The sequence below is a fragment of the Bombus impatiens genome, unplaced genomic scaffold, assembly GCF_000188095.3.
Source record: "Bombus impatiens unplaced genomic scaffold, BIMP_2.2 scf_0217, whole genome shotgun sequence".
NCBI lineage: Eukaryota > Metazoa > Arthropoda > Insecta > Hymenoptera > Apidae > Bombus > Bombus impatiens.
In genome coordinates this window covers 57,753-72,927 of record NT_176636.1, presented here as the reverse complement: position 1 = coordinate 72,927, position 15,175 = coordinate 57,753, and the positions used below count along the sequence as shown (strand labels likewise).

General features: G+C 43.1%; 1 protein-coding gene across 1 annotated transcript in view; it reads right to left on the bottom strand.

Annotated features, from left to right (window-relative positions):
- Window positions 1–15,175, bottom strand: part of LOC100744530 (nucleolar protein 4-like) — a 102,042-nt gene that overhangs the window by 29,155 nt on the left and 57,712 nt on the right. Inside the window, exons 2-3 of the mRNA XM_003488143.4 lie at window positions 8,113–8,167; window positions 82–315 (exon numbers count right to left, since the gene is read on the bottom strand). Coding sequence (XP_003488191.1) covers window positions 82–315; window positions 8,113–8,167 — 289 coding nt within the window. The remainder of the gene's footprint in view (window positions 1–81; window positions 316–8,112; window positions 8,168–15,175) is intronic.

The following is a 15,175-nucleotide window of genomic DNA, read 5'->3' as shown; positions in this document are numbered from 1 at the left end:
AAAAAAAAAAAAAAAAAAAACGTGGAAACAGCGGGAAGCTCGCGCGGTCGGTCGTTCGCGATCGATGAAATAAGGTGTTACCTGTAAGTGTGGAGTTGTTAATGGTGTTGTTTGCCGTGGAAATGGCCGATTGGCTGGTGACAGGTGTGCCAACGGTGGTGGCCGTGGTTGTCGAGGAGTTATTTGGCGAAAGGGCCGCGTTGGCGGCCTGAGCCTGTGCCTGGGCCTGGGCCTGAGCCTGAGCCTGCTGTTGAAGATTATAATTCCAAGCGAGCAGCATCAGCTTCAGCTTATCCGCGTCTTTCATGAGCGCGCCTGCCGAAATTAAAAGTGCCAATTGGTCTCAGGGCATGATTAACACGGTGAATGGTGCCGATGGAGGGGTGAGAGTCGGATTTTTCGCGCCCACTTCCGGCCCGGCCGAGGCCAGACCGGAGACCGGACCTTTCTGGTAGTGCGACTTGCATATAACATACATAATATAGTGGGATTGTTAGATCGTGACGTGGTGCTTGAACGATCGAGATCGTTAAGGATCGTGATACTGTAGTTTCTATGATCGTTTAATACTTGTCGGAGAATTTTGACATGGTGATTTATTCGATGCTTCGATTTGCGTTTTACATTCAGTTTGATTTGGGTAACCTTTGGGAAATGTAGTTCGCTTTGTCTTTCCTTTTTGGTCTTTCGCAAAGGAATATTCTTGAAAATCGTAATATCTAAAGACTCTTGTACTTTTCTTTACTTTGTAACGGATAATAAAAATTGTTCTGCAGTCAACGTTCTTTTCTAGCGACTGAACGAAGATCGAAAAAGTTAACAGCAGAGAAAATTTTCGATCAATTACTTTCAATGAAGATAAACGAGCTAATGATCGCGTAATCGATAACACTTTCGTTTCGTATATTCCTGATAACGTTTATCGACAGTCACGCATGCTTGTAACTCCTGTTAAAAATGTCATTTGTTTTCTAATCTTTATGCAAATAACACAAATTACTTCGTATCGTTTACACAAATTACTTATTTATAAATACAACGTTGGATCTTTGGCAAATATATCTCAGCGTTAGTAGTCTCGAATCAAAACATTAGTTAAATTACGTCCATGCTCGTTAAGGTAATTCCCTACGTTTCTCTAAAATACTTTAGAATATGGGAAATTACGAACCACGTACATGAACTTTCTTCGCACTAATAACGATCATTGCCACTTGAGCATGTATTAAATTGCTTGACTCAAGATATTTATACTCGAAAAGTATTTAATCTTAGTATTCTCATCCTACATAGAAGACTACTAATTGGTCATTCGCCGAACGAACATGCGCATAACAGACTTTCAAACTCACTTTCTTCGGACGCGAAACCAAACACATCGGACGCTAATTTCACATTTAAGATAGAAAATATTTCAGAAATATCTTCGATAATCATTTTTGCCAACTTCGTGATTAAAAGAACTCGATCTGCTATCATCGAGAGTAATCTCAACGATATGTTCCTGGTTCAAAAAACAATTATAAAATTTTACAATTCGGTGAACTATTTTGTTTGCATAATAATCGACGCGTATAGCACCGTGAATAATGAAAATCCGATCAGCAGCGAAGGTGTTAAGCATCGAACAAAGTCTTTCTCGCGCGAGAATTCCTTAGTGGCATCTACGTCGATTCGTTTCTCGGTCGATCGACGTTCCCATCCCTTCGAACGGGTTCTGCGATGCAACAGGTCCAACCATCGAAATTCTCCGGCATTCGACGAATTCCCGAGCTCATTCGCGCGAAAATGCAGCTACGTTAACAGTTTCGTCACCGATCGCGCATGGATGCCGCGTTTTCAGGATTTTCGTTCGATCGCGTCAACAGGTACACACACGCACGCACACATACGCACGCGCGAGCACACACACACACGCACACACAACGTTTCGAATCACGAACAAAGAACGGGCATACAGTTTGGACGAACAGCGAAGGCGTTTCGTCGAATATTTTTACTCCCGGAACAATGCGTACCATTCCGAGCAATTTCATGCGTGACATTTTTTGTTTTCCGCTTGGCCCTCCCTTTTTTTAATTGGATTTGGATGCAGCGCCGATTTGGAATTTGAGTTTCGTGACTCGTGAAATCGTCGATAGTCGCGGTAAATGTCGTCGATAATCTTGTAGAGTTTAATATAGAAAAGTTTTTATGAGAAACTTCGTACGAGCAATTGTAATAAGAAATTTCAGTTATATAGAACGGTCACTGTTGATCGGTAGTTTTCTCTCACAGGTCGCGATAAGCCTTAAAAATGCTTAACTCTTGCTTTTTAATATCCCGTGTCGAAACTCTGGAAGAAAAAGTGTCACGTAAGTGGTACAGATAGAGGAGAAAGTGCAGCAGGAGCGTGATAAACACGACGCAGAAGGGCGACAGTGAGTTCGTCGAGTGTCAATTAAAATCTCATGCCCAATAAGTACGAGACCCATCTCGATCGTGCACGCGCTTATCGATCTCTCGTCGTCTCGTACGAGTAAAGATTCCGAAGTACGCCCGAAGACAGATCGCGCTGCAACAAGTTACAACGAGAAATCATTCGTTGAAGCATTTTTGGCACAGCCAACCTGGTCGTTTTAGCCAAGCCTGAAATCACATTTGGAAAATGAAATAACCGTAAAATAAGAATTAAAACACTTAGAATTAACTGAAATGGATACGTGAATGCCAATACGAATATATTAAAACGAATTAAGTTCCAACACGTTAAATCTTCGAGAGGACTATGAAATTCACTAAATCGACGATCCACATTTCGCGTATTGAATATATACATCATACTTCGTAATTACAATAAAATGTGATGATATAAATGTTTCAAATGTAATTCCGTTTAATTAATCAGCCCGAAATCAGATTAAATAGAATTAATCCGATTCTGCCTGCCGTTGTAGATTTCACCGTGTTTCATTTATCTAAAAATCATTGTGTATAGAAACAAAATTGAATACAACCGCGTACAACGACTGCTTATAATCAACCAATCGACAAGCTTTCGTTCGAAGCGTGTAAAACTTGCAACGTTACGTTATCACCGTGTAATTTAATTAAATTACACGGAACTGTCATTTTCCTGTAATCTTTGTAAGGAGAGCGTCACGGTGACAGTTCACGGTTGATCGTTTCGGACAAGTCTATCGCCGCCGATGGATATCACTTTGAAAATTGATTAACGTAAACGCCAAGTTCGCATAACGTCCTAATACTTGGAATTTGATCATCTTTTTGGTTGCCGCGTGTGTCGCGTCGGTTTGAGTCGCGTTCAAACTTGGAACACCGGAGGAAAGTTTGGATGTGGTTAACGAAGCCCGAAGAGAGCCTCGTAACACGAATCTCGAACAGTAAGATTCGACGATCGCTCTCGACAGAATGACGAAAAGCTTTGGGAAGAATTCGTTCGATACGAATCGTTTGAAAATTGTGACTGCAAACTTTTCATCTCCACATTGAAAGATTAATCGCGAGACTACTTGCACACGAACATTGAAAATTGGCCACGTAAATCTATTATATTTCGATTCTTTACTCGTCAAATCGCTTTCATAATCGTCCAAAGTAAATACGAGACGTAAACACTCGGTTGCATCTATCATGTAGCATCGCGTACAACAGCATCGCGTAGCGCGAGTCGAAGATCCTAGGAGATCGGGAACGTGCTACGTACAATTTCATCTGATCGAAATGCCGCGGGATCGTGATCGAAGGAGGACGCCACGGTGTCGGTGCGAAGATCCTCGTCTGATTAATCGGTCGATTCTCGGAACCGCGAGGCAGCGTCATCGCGCGTGAGACGCGAGTGTATCCCGTTCTTTTATGTAAGAGGCCGCGGTAACGAGATTACGAGGTTGAAGTGTCGGTACATGCTAATAAATACGTAGCTCGTTCGTGACGCGGATGAATCGGCTAGCTTTTACCAACGCGTTTTCCAAAAGGTTCCTTTTACACGCTCCAGCCTCCGTCGTTCGAATCGATCGTTATTTCGATAAAATCGTTAGACACGCGTTTACAATGACGTCTATAAACTGATTAACGACTTGCATAGTAAAATTATGCATTTTTTCATGTTTTCAGATATTGACGTCGAGTACAGACCCTTATCGGAAAATAGGAGCGGATGAAAAATTGTTTTCCTCGAAGAGGAATACTTGGAAGAAGAATTACAAATTACTGAAACGCAAAAAATAGCAGTCGCTTAAGCTCTCCATAAAATGATGTGAATTTTCTAAACGAATGAAACTCAAGTATACCTATTCGTACTACAATTAATGGCGTGTAGACGCGCATCTTGAAAAATTCTATTAAACCGAGCAATCTTCGTTAGAAATTATTCCCAGAACAGTTTACAAACTGAAAAATATAGGAACCTACGAGCGAACGCACTCGATCTATGAACAGAAGGCAGGGGAAACGGAAGAGTGGGGCGAACGAGTGACAGTGGATTGCCTGTAGTCTATAGTCAGACACATTTTACACCGAATGCGATAATCGCTATAGAGAATGCATCGACAGTGACAGTGCAGCCACGGGTCACGTATAAGGCTTCGTTTTCGAGAAAATCGATTCAGATTTGTACAAGTACGCGTGCACTTAAGTGCAAGCTTTCGCGGTTCTTCGTAGAAATATGTTTCTATTTTAGTTTATATCATTGCCAATGTAACGAACTGTAACATGGCCATGCACGGTCGTAAAAAATATTATCAATCTCGTTTCGATTCTACGAACACCTGGCTGTATGCAGAATTCATACTCTTGACCTACGATGACATATGTATATGCGATGAAAAATATTCTACTGCTGCATAATTATGAACGCTCGTGCGCGCATTCAAAGAAGTCGGTGTTTCTTTCGATAAAAATTACGCTATCGTTGGTTCTTCGAGAAACTTCAAACGGAATTGAAGAACAGCGGAGATCATCGAATAGTCGGAGATCTGCTTCCGAAGGTTATTTTCATACTATTCGTTGGCGATCTTTACGCAGAAACGAAAAACGTATTTCAAAGCGAGTCTTACCAACGTGCTATGGTCGTTTGAATTTCGACCAATTCGTTTGCAATGTTCAATTGTTTAAAATTCATTTAGTCCGCGCCTTTGCCGCTTTAAATACCCAATCTCGACCTGGTCGAAAATGAAGCCCTGTACGAAGAGAGATTATTCCAAAGTTTAGACTTAGTTTTCGCAGAAAAAAGACCAGCCGATGCAAGATTGGGCTGTCGTTATTGCCGGATCCTGTATATTCATGCAACCTTTGAAGAACACGTTGAGAAAAAATTGCTTGAATTAATGGGAACTTCAAAGATACGTATAGATTTGCATACATGATTCTTGGCATACGTTTCTGTGTATCCCTTTAGGTTGGATTAAAATTATCTCTTTCGCGCCCTGGGAAAAGTTTCTTCGCCTATGGTGAACTTTTAAAAAGAAATTTGGTTCCACTGTATCGCTTTGGTAGATCTTCGATGGTAGGCAACTGGGTCCTAGCGTGACAAGTTTCACAGCTGCCGACAACAATGGTAAAACTAACGTATCAAGATTTTTAATTCACCTCGCCCTAGCGACGAAAAATATTCGTCACGCCCCTTTTACCTAAAACCGCGATCGCACAGCTTGGAAATATCATTTAGTCGGATTGTACGAAACCGACGCTTTGACCAACCACAGGCACTAAACTCTCAAGAATACAACGTGTTAGCAAAGTCCACCTGCTTTCACGTTAACGAGCTCGTAACACTCGATACCTGAATTTCTTTTATACGATATAAAAACATAAATATTATAGGGTAAAAGTTGTAATTTGTTAAAGAACGACACATCGTTGCCTGGCAGAGCGAGGATTGAAAAACAATTTCAATTATCACCTCTGTTTTTGCCATGGGTAATAAAGAATATGGATATTCGATTCTAGAGAAAAACAGTCTATTGCTGTTATCCAGACATCATTACTCAATCGTTAATGACTTACAATTACTTAAACGCAAAATCGTATTTATACGCAATGATAAAATGTATACGCGATATAAAAACGATGTGCCGACTCGAAAAACGCGTTGCTAATGACTCGTTGAGAAACCATACTCTAAACGTTAAAACTTTTTCAAGTTGATGAATCAATCACACAGAAGCGATATAAATTCAAAGACGATCGATCTACATAATCGAAATAACTCTCCCCCGCTACTTTATCGCGTTTCTCTCTAATCCTTAACTATTGCTTCGAAGTTAATTTTATTCTCGACATTTAAATATATTTCCATTGCACGGCAGCGGTTAAGGATTAATTAACCCATCCACCGATAAAAAGGAACCAACCGAAACGAAACGAAAAAGAAGTAGAAAACGAAAATACGACAAGCGAAACCTAGACAAAGTAAGTCGCAGTGCAAATCGAAGCACGTCGCCCGATGAGAATCGATATTGGCACCCCATGATCGGTCTCTGCCACGAAACCATGATCGGCTGAGTAGCTCGCTGCACTCCACATTTCCCTCCAGTTGCAGCGTCGATTCGTTCAAGCGGGAGAATTAGCAGTGACACGTAGAAGGGTACTCGAGTCGCGCCAGAACGAAAGCATACGGAGCGAGAGAGCGAGAGAGCGAGAGAGATTTATTAGCAGCCGGATAAAGTTGGCGGCTGACGGGGACGGTGTGACGTCTAAATCATTCAGTCCGTTCAATAATGCAGAAACGCGACGCCACCACCGTAGGATTTGGGTCAGATTCTCGAAACGGCCGCGACCTGACCCCGTCCAGGGGACAACGAACGTAAAATTGAACGATTCGCCTGCTGGAGTTCGTCGATCTCCGAGCGGACGCCCGATCGCAGAAATAGTGAACGCGTTTTCATGGATGCGTTCAGCAGAAGAGGGGGATTTTCTAAAATCATCGTCTGTTACGAAAAGAAAACGGGAACTTCGGGCTGATCACATTTTCATCGATCGAATCTCAAACTTGGTCGTATCTCGATAGAAATTTAATTGTGAAATTGAGCAATTAAAATTTGTCACGAAGAATTTCCAAAATAGAACGATACGACAGTCAAATCAAACAATTTTGTTCCCGAATTCTTGCGATTCAAAGATCCACTGCTTCAGCCTGACGCAACGTGACCAGTTTTATCGCGAACGTACCGACATTGCATCTAGTCGAAAGAGTCAAATGATGATGTCACATGATGCTCGCTTCCAGAAAATCCAAAAAATTGTCTTGCGTCTTTTTTGGAAAACATTTGATCGCGCAGAAAAGTTACACGAAGGTCTAGGTGCGAGTATGGTCGCAGAGAATGTTCCAAAGGTTTGCGAGTATGGATGCTTCGATGAATGGAAGTTTGGAAGAGTTGTACATTCTTTTAGAAAGGATTCCCTTCCAAAATGGAATTGTGCAGCAAACTGATTTACCAGAAATAAACGAATATTTGTTATATCGTTGCATATTAGGGCTTTTTTTCTATTTCGTCTGCACGATTACGTTGCGATCATTTGGACAATTTCGTTCGGAATGCAATTAGTCAATGGTGAAAATGTGTGCGAAAATGAAAAAAAAATGGATCGGATATATTACGTACAGCGAAGAACCATTGTGCTTGGATTTAGGATGGTTACGTATCGTTTGTAGATTGGTCCATACATATTTAATATACAAAAAAGGAGACAAAATTACGTAAGGGTGTATGAACAGTAGAGTTATAGGAGGAGGAAAATACATTTAATTGGACATGAAACACATGCATTAAAGTTCGCTGTATGATTCGAATAACGTTACGATAAATGTATATTCTGATATTTTATGGAATCACGAAATCGCTTCGAACGTATCGAATGCTACTTTGCGATCGATAATTACTTTCGAAACTTGCAAACTTCTATTCCGATTCGTCTACTCGTATTATAATTATAGAATACGAACAAAATGTTCGTTCTTCTCTGTTAAATAATTTTTTCTACGACTTCGGGAACGCGTGTATAGCAAGAGCTATACGTGACGTAAAAACCTCGTCTCGCGTTTTGATCGCCTCTGACACGAATGGAAGAACAACAAGGTCCACGAGTGTACGGGTAATGAAAGGTTTTGCTTACTTGAGTAGTGATCCTCCTCGGATATGTCGGCTGGCTCCGGGGTCGAGATGTTTTCCTGCAACAAGATGCAAACGCGTCGTTAGCAGCGTGCACATTGCCACTTGTCGCGCGTAGTCGAACGATGTTCTCGCGCGAGCGCGAGAGGTGCAAAAGAGCTTTTCAACTTGCTGCCAAATAGTTTCCACGTGCTTTTCTCGCTATCGGTAATTCTTAATAAGAAACGACGCGACGAAAACACGCGCTATGCTACTTTTGAATATTGCACGAGACGCGTGCTACTTTGCAGGAAAAATGATATCGCCGTGTATTTATCGTACGTGTCACGACGTTCGAGTAATGCGAAATGCAATGTCTTTATGGCATTATATATTTGATCAGAAATTGTAATACACAACGTTTTGTTAGGCGCGAGCGAAGAGAAGCTGTTTCAGTTCGTTTCGAAAGATATTTCAAAACGCGGTACATGATTGATCGAACATTAAACGAATGGAGCGATTTAATCGTCATTTAATCGAAAATTGACAAGCTGCTACTGAAACGGGAGGAAGGATTACCATGGAATTTGTAGAGAAAAGGGAGATTTGGGAAGTTCGTTAAATAAATATTTAGAAAAATTATAAAGGATTTTAATTATATTTCACATATAACTTTTAATTGAATTTATCGAAGGGCTCGCAGCGTTATAAATTTCGCGTGGGGAAAAGCCGATACCTGCGACTAAAACTAGAGGAGATCAAGCTCGAACCTAAAACGCGTCGTCTCGGAAAAACACGAGGCGGCTAACGCGAATCCATAGAAACCGACGAAGTGGGTCGACTTCCCGGGAACTCGATTATTGAAAAATTAAGAGGCCGCAACCTCGGACGAACCTCACGGTTCCGCGGTCGAACGTGCACGCTTGGTGTCCGACGCGTTTCATGGAATCGCGATTGTCTTCATCCGCGATTGCGCCACGTTGAAACACACCAACACAAGGCTTTCCGTACACCCACGGAACGGCCGTGGACTTTATTGTCCCGGATCGAGAGCTGGCTGTGGCGGCTTGTGGTTCGTCCGAACGCAAATTACTTACGCCTCGGCTAGGCTCGGCGACGCTACGTGCCGTGGGAGACGGAATCGAGGCACGTCGAGAATCTCCGATCGATAGCGTAAGACGGCGAGCCGCGGGAAAACCGAAACCCGCCTGCCACCCAACTGTCCGGCGTTCATGTCACCAAGAATAGCCATAGCTTTTTATCACCAAAGTTCCTACGTCCGATGGGAACAAGTTTTTCAACGTACGTACTTTTTCGAAGTTTGACTATGGCTGCTTCGGACGTGGTCCCTGGCGATTTTAATGAAATTTCATAAATAAGATTTTTCATCGCAACGTAAAACGTATCGGTTATTCGCGCTTGTAGATGCTGCATAAAGTAATTAAATATAAAACGAAGAACGTACATTGATGTATTCTGTATCGTTAGACGCGGCTGCGATAAAAAAGAATCTTGCGTAATGTATTTTCGTTCTTCGATTCTTCGTGATTCTGTCTGCAGCATTGCACGGCCGTTTAATCTCCCGATCAAGATTCAAATGTCATTCTCTACGAATAATAATCATATTCCCCGTGATATCTATATAATTATTGTAATAACAGAATATACGGACACTAAAAGGTACGGATAATTTCCTGGTTACTTAACGAGAATGGAAGGTTTCCAATTAACCACTTTTAAAGGTCCTTAATAGCTGACTACCATCATCGTAATGCGTAAGTATTGCCAGATGTCTCATCGTTGTTACAAGTTACGAGTTACGAACAGGACACACACGTCGTTTCCTTTCTTCTCGAGTAATCGTAACGCGAAAAATTAATAACGAATACGATTGTCAGTTTAGGTATCCAATCCTCGACCAAGTCCTTCACGCGTTCATTCAAACACTCCCGTTCGCATTCGCACACTCTAGATCGAAGCGGCATTTCGATCGATTCTAGGATCACGAGGTCGTGGTATCCTCCCATGCCGAGTCCGCGTGGCAACATTGGTCCTTTTCTCGTCATCCAGGGTTTCCCGTTGAAACGAACGGCGTTCGGTTTCGCAAGGCGTGTGCACAGTGTGCGCGCGGCTGGTCTGTCACACCGACCGAGCGCGGCTCTCCTATCTGTGTCAGGTCTCGTGTTGCAACTGCAGAAGGTCGACCGGTGTACGCGGAGAGCACGGCCAATTGATACCGGCCGCAATTTTGTCCGGCGGTGTAGGACGACCGGCACGACCGACTTGCACGCGCATACCGCGCTGTACCGGCGCAAAAACTGCCGCTGATGTAACCGAGAAATTCCGTACCGTGCGCGAGACCGTTCGGCGATTCGCTCCATCGAATCCGACTACGAAAAAATCTGCCAGGTACTACAAGTTTTATCGGATAATCGACCCGTGGCAGAATGGAACACGACCCGGTAGATATCGTCTTACGAACGAGCTTTTACCCCGACCTGATCTTACGCGATGCGAACATGAAAAGCGTCGCGCGAATGGAACCGTGTGCATCGGTCTTTACGTTTCTCAGGATGGCTCGTAATTTACGCGTCTGAACGCGGTGTCCTATTATTCGAACTAAAAATGACAGATAACGAGGAAAAGCAAAGAACTCGTTTTATATCGGTACCATAAAGAGCCATTGCGAATGCTCGGAGAAGCATAGTAGGAAGTCACGATTTTAACTTGGCGATGTTCGAACTGCAGCTTCCTAACGTCATTTGACCAGCTGCTTTAACACGATCTGTACCACGTGTACCGTTTTCGGTGCACGCGAACGTTTCCAACGTAAGTAAAACAAGCGATGACATGCAGCAACGGTGGTACATGCGACTCGAATGGAACGTCGTGCGGAAGAAGCGAAACGCGTTAGCCACCGTTGCTTTTAATGTTACCTCTCTTACTTTCTTCTCTCCCCGTATAAGTTTTCTATCGTTTCGTTCGCTATTTTACCGAGATACTTTCCAACTTTCGAGCGTTTCGTTTCCTCGGTTTTATTAACCAGCGATTGAAAACTACGAACAAAAGCACTCGAGCAGAGATCTTTGAAAAGATGTATTACATAAGCCTCTAATTAATCAACAAGTGCCGCTGATTATGTTGTGAATATTACCTTACTACCGGTGTAAAGATACACCTATATCCTTAGAAACATCGAGACCAAGATCGCAGTCATCTATCAAGATCCTTTAAAAGATCTTTACGTCTCGTGTGCATACAGTCATATTTCAAATTCATTAATCTTGAAACGTAGATGGGATCGTACGAGCCGAATGAAGAACGAATGAAACAATTAAAAGGCACACGTAAGCGGCCATAGAAATCTCGCGGCCGTCTGGCGAATTGATAGTCCAGATCACGAATAAAAGGTGAATCCATTAACCCATTTGCCGGATACCCGCCGCGATAAATCTCTCCGCCTACTGGTATCGCGTGAATTGTGCAATCCTCTCGAGCTCGAGGAAAAAAAGGGAAAAACGGAAGAAGTAAAGAAAAAAGGAAAAAAGAGGATCATTGACACGAATAGCTTCCTTTGAAAAACGACAGGTCGGTGATTTGCCATTCTCGTTTCTCCGATCCTGAGAAATCGCGACACCCACCACCGATCGTTTCTCCCGTCGTTCCACCGAGAACAACGAGACACCGTCCTCTCGAGGGTCTACCGTTACAATCCTCCCGCGCATTCCTCTCGTAATCGCACGATCGAACGATCCGATAGCTGGCTACCGAGACCTCTGCGTTTAATAATCGGTGGAATTTATTGGCTAACAGCTCGTATCTTCATTCTCCAACTACAGTCTCGACTTTGCACGGCACGGGTTATTTTAAGAATCTTTCATTAAGAATTTAATATAACTCTGTTCCGGCTAACCATTGGTACACGCTCGCGAGGCGCCACTCTTGTTGCCGGTTGCGCGTCGCGCTTCGTCCGTATCACGAGAATCTCGCGACAGTGTTTCTACTTTTCGACAGATTCTACAGCTGTTTGTAAAAAGAATGACCTACATATCTAGTTAACGTAAAGGGGAAAAAATGATGAAGACGAGGAAATTGCGAGTGTATCGATTTCAAAACGAGATAGTGATTATCTATTGTTCGTCTTTTTATATCTTTAAATAATTTATCGAGCAACAGAATGTAAAAAATACTATTATCGCACGTGGAAATATCAATAAGATGAAATCATCGTATTGTATTCGAAATGGAGAAGCCGATAATCGTCCTATTGCTGTTTCACCCCTCTCGAAAACAGTCTATCGATCGAATATCGTCAGCGAAAGAATCCGTAGCGATCTGTGTCGAATTTTTAGGCGATCCGTTCTTTATCAGCGATAAACATAACCGGTTACGACGATCGATCGATCGGACAGCTTTAACGCGAGTAATTCATTTTAGAATTTTAATTAATTCAATCGCTTACGACCTGTCCCGCCTTCCGCGATCGTTGTCGCAATTAAAATTCGCCGACATCCGGGAAGTACGAGTCGGGCAAATTTTTAGCAGACGACCGGCACACCAGTCCGAATTGCTTCTTTTTACTCAATTAGAGTCGACGCGCGATACCGACGCACCAAAAAATCGACCAATTTGTCGCTATCGATTTGTTAGAGTATTTTCTTCGAACAGACAAACACGGATCTCCGATCGACGTGGATCGCTGTGTTAATTGTTTCAGCGTATAGAGAAACAATGTAAAACGTTGCATTTTCTTGGAACTTACGCTACGTAATCGCAAACAATAGAATAATCGAAGAAAACGTGAAAGTAAAGAAGGCTGTAACTAGAGTTTTATGGAAAACGATGTTATTTATTGACAGATTATAGCAAAACATATCCGTTACGTGTGCTTTACATTACAATATTTTTATCGCAATGTTTCGACGATCTGTAGCGATAACAAGAATTTTATAATTTAAGAGAAGATGTAAGTTCGTTCTGTAGTTTCCATAAAAAGTGTCAGAATGCAGAAAGTGACGAATGATGGAAATAACAATTTTCGGAAACGTCTTTTCGAAGACGGAACGCGCATGTTCGAGCACGAGGTAATGGTCACGCTGGCACATGGCAATTACAGCCTAATTTGAAAACCTGATCGTGGTAGGATACATTCTATATCGCGCATGAAACGCCAAAAACTGTGTCGATTGTTGCGATAACACTTCCCTACTGACATCGAACTTCGCATAAACGACCCTCTTTAGGGAAAAGGAATTTTCTTTTAAATGGCGCTTACAGCACTTTTACAGCGTTTACAGACTCTAGCTTCTTTCTTTCCATTTCGACGTCTTAAAGTTCGATCAAGATAAATTTACATCTTCGTGAAACACAAGATTAGAAAATCGAGATGTTCGATCAACTTCCGAGTATGTTCGTGGGCCGTCGTTTACTTTTATCGTTCAGCGGACACGAGCGAGCAAAAATCGGACGATTCGTAGGAACTGTGGCCGATCGTCGGACCTAAACCGACTCGTAAATCACGCGACAGCAGAGACGAGGTATCCTGAGGTCGCAGGTAGTAATGAACAATGTCCTCTGGCTTTCTCTCTCTGGCGACCGTCTATCTTCTCTCTTTCTCCCCGTCTCACCTACGCACGGGCCGCCCCACTTCCGGCGGATGTACCCTGATAAATGGGAATCTCGGCGAGCGCGCGGCCAGTCGGCCGTATACACCTACGACATAGCGCACCGCGCCGAATGAGAAACGAGCCGGGAGCGGTGCTCGTCTTCGAGGCCGGCAACAAGAGGCAGAAAGAGAAAAACGAGGGGACGAGCTCCCTCGAGCTCGCCATGGGGCCGTACGACTAGCCAGAAGGAAGCGACCAGTTAACACATTGCGATCGTGTACTGAAACGACAGTTTTCAGTTTTTCCATATTCTGGAAGATTTCCGATAAAAATGTCGATCAACAAATTTCCAGCGTGTTAGTTTCTCCCTGGCGTTATGAAAAATGATTTCAACTCCTCAAGAACTGCCCAAGTTAGATAGTAGCGGATAATGCGAGTAAAACTCCCAATTGATACGAAAGTGAACGTTTTACATCGAGATCTGTCAACTCGTGCTTCTTTAATTAATTTCCATTTATTCGAACTTTCAAGTTCGAAAATGAAATTATTGCTATCAATTTCAATCGTGCGAACGCTGTATACTTTTCACTGAAACGAAACACGTTAAATATACGCCCTGCCGCTCTTCGGGGACTTTCTTAAATATTTCCAACTTTGTCACACCCTAATAAAGAATGCTAAAAATAAACGAATTGGCAGATGTCTACTTCGTGACGACGAAATTAATTCCACCGGAATGAGGGGTACGAAAGCCGAGTTCACGCTGCCCAGTCGTCGAACCTCTTTTGGCAGCAATTGCCGCGTCACCGAGAAAGCTCTATCAGCGACTAGATAACGTCGTAGAGATGGTACGCGAGACATTAGACCCGTCTCCCATTTAAATCACAAGCGTTTCTTGGAAAAAGGGCAGCTGTTTCCGGTAGTAGTTCACCGATTATCCGCTCAAGCCGCTGAAAATAGAGCGGCGCTGATGAGAGATACCTACAACAGGATGACACGTAGCATCTCTCTCCTTGCGGCTGCTTCGTTCACACCGACGGCTAATATAGCGGTTTCAACGCTCTCATCCCGAGATCTGTATTTGTCGTGTACATTAACGGCGTGACAAACGCGTCACGCTGTCCGGCTGCTCGGTTGAACAACTTTGTCTCGCAATTGTCACGTAAGAGCGGCCGACGAGGGAATACTCGGCGACGAAACGGCACGAGACGCGTAAGAAAAATGGAAAATATCAAGCGGCAGAGAAGAAGAAAAAGGACGAGGTTGACGCAGGACCGGACTATCCTCGACTATGGACCTGGAACCCGGCCTATAAGGGAGAAGAAATTGTCGAGAGTCTGGAGGGAGAGGGAGGTGGTACACACGGCCAGGGAGATACGGTTGGAACATTTGTTTAGTTGGCTGCAATTAAGCCACTTGGCGGCAATTGTTTGTCGCTCAGCACAGAATTCCGCTCCCACCGTGCGGATACGCGGTCATAAA